General features: G+C 37.9%; 1 protein-coding gene across 1 annotated transcript; it reads right to left on the bottom strand.

Annotated features, from left to right (window-relative positions):
* Positions 1–600: 600 nt before the first annotated feature.
* Positions 601–1,143, bottom strand: LOTGIDRAFT_176073 (hypothetical protein; the record flags this gene model as incomplete). Its single annotated transcript, XM_009065919.1, has 1 exon — positions 601–1,143. One exon carries the CDS (start codon positions 1,141–1,143, stop codon positions 601–603), a length of 543 nt encoding a protein of 180 aa, XP_009064167.1.
* Positions 1,144–1,669: the final 526 nt, after the last annotated feature.

Genomic DNA, 1,669 nt, shown 5'->3' with positions numbered 1-1,669 from the left:
AAATCAATATCAATAATCCAATCAATATACATGATCACACTATGTTTCATTAAAATCAGTTGAAAACTGTAGTCTCTAATGTGTTCACAAACAAATTTTGACGCGTTTTTCCCAAATCAAGGGCAATAACTCAAAAACCGTTATTGAAAGATCGTCAAATTCGAACTTGACCAAGATCGCATTAATATGTATGATCACACTAAATTTCATTAAAATCAGTTGAAAACTGTAGTCTCTATTGTGTTCACAAACAAATTTTGATGCGTGTTTCCTAAGCCAAGGGCAATATCTCAAAAACCGTTCGTCGAAAGATCGTCAAATTCGAACTTATCCAAGATCTCATCAATATGAATTGTGAAATAAACGACAACAATGGTTTATTAACTGAAGGTCGCTACATGTCCTTACAAATCGCTTATGTTTAGACAATAAATAAGAACTAAAATAACGTTGCATCGCCTTTGTAAAAATGTAAACAAACTGAATAGCATTACATCTCCCTTATAAAATACTTCCCCGTCCCTGAAAAGATCATGACTAGAACAAACAAAATATATGCATTACAATCTATTTGATTAGAAAATAACATGTAAAAACAGTTTATGTACAAACATAGTCCTCAAGATGTTTTGGTCGTTTCGATGTTCGTTGTGGTCGGTTTTCTCGGAGTAGAGAGTTAAGTGTTCCCTCTTGTGCTTTCGGTGAAGTCGGGATGATGTCGTTGTAAGGCGGTTGCGGTGGATTATCTAATATAATGTCGGCATCATCACGAGCGGTACTCGGCAACGAAGTCTCGCCAGTCTTTAGTAGTTGTCTACGATTCCCTCTATATAACTTGTTATTTCCGATGCGCACTATATATGATCTTTCAGGTAGCTTTTGATCAACAATGGCCGGTTCCCATTGTTTTTTCTGTACGCGAATGATTTCGCCTGGTTTAACACTTGGTAACGGTACTGACTGGCGATCATAATAAAATTTTTGTTTCTGCTGACGTGCAATAAGATCTGGTTTACGGGACTCCGTAACTTTGGAATTCAATAGATCGGATGTAATAAGTAACTTTGTACGCAACTGTCTGTTCATGAGTATCTGAGATGGCGAAAGTCCTACACCATCGATTGGCGATGCCCGATAGTTCATTAGGCTAGTGTACATATCTCAACCTGATTCGTCTGCTTTTCGAAGTAGATTCTTCACTGTCTGAACACACCGCTCCGCCTGACCATTCGATTGTGGAAATTTTGGACTTGATGTGTTGTGAACGAAATCCCAATCGGACGCGAACGTTTTGAAAACGTAACTTGAGAACTGAGGTCCGTTGTCCGTAAATAGTTCGGTCGGAATGCCATGACGAGCAAACACAGATTTGAACGCAGTGATTGTCTGGAGACTGGTTGTGGTAGGCATTCGGACAGTAGTATAAGGCCTTTCAATATGGTCGCACTTTCCCCCAATTCCATTTCATTCCATGGGGAAAAGTGCAACCATATTGGAAAGCCCCCCCAAAAAATCTAAACACCCTACATTTCATAAATTCTTACACTAAAAAAACCTAAACACCCTATATTTAATAAATTCTTACACCTATACACCCTACATTTCATAAATTCCTACACCAAAAACACCTTCAATCAATTCCTACATTCCATCAAAAAAGCATATTAAA

This window comes from Lottia gigantea, assembly GCF_000327385.1.
Source record: "Lottia gigantea unplaced genomic scaffold LOTGIsca_713, whole genome shotgun sequence".
Taxonomy (NCBI): domain Eukaryota; kingdom Metazoa; phylum Mollusca; class Gastropoda; family Lottiidae; genus Lottia; species Lottia gigantea.
This window is presented reverse-complemented; position numbering and strand designations above follow the sequence as displayed.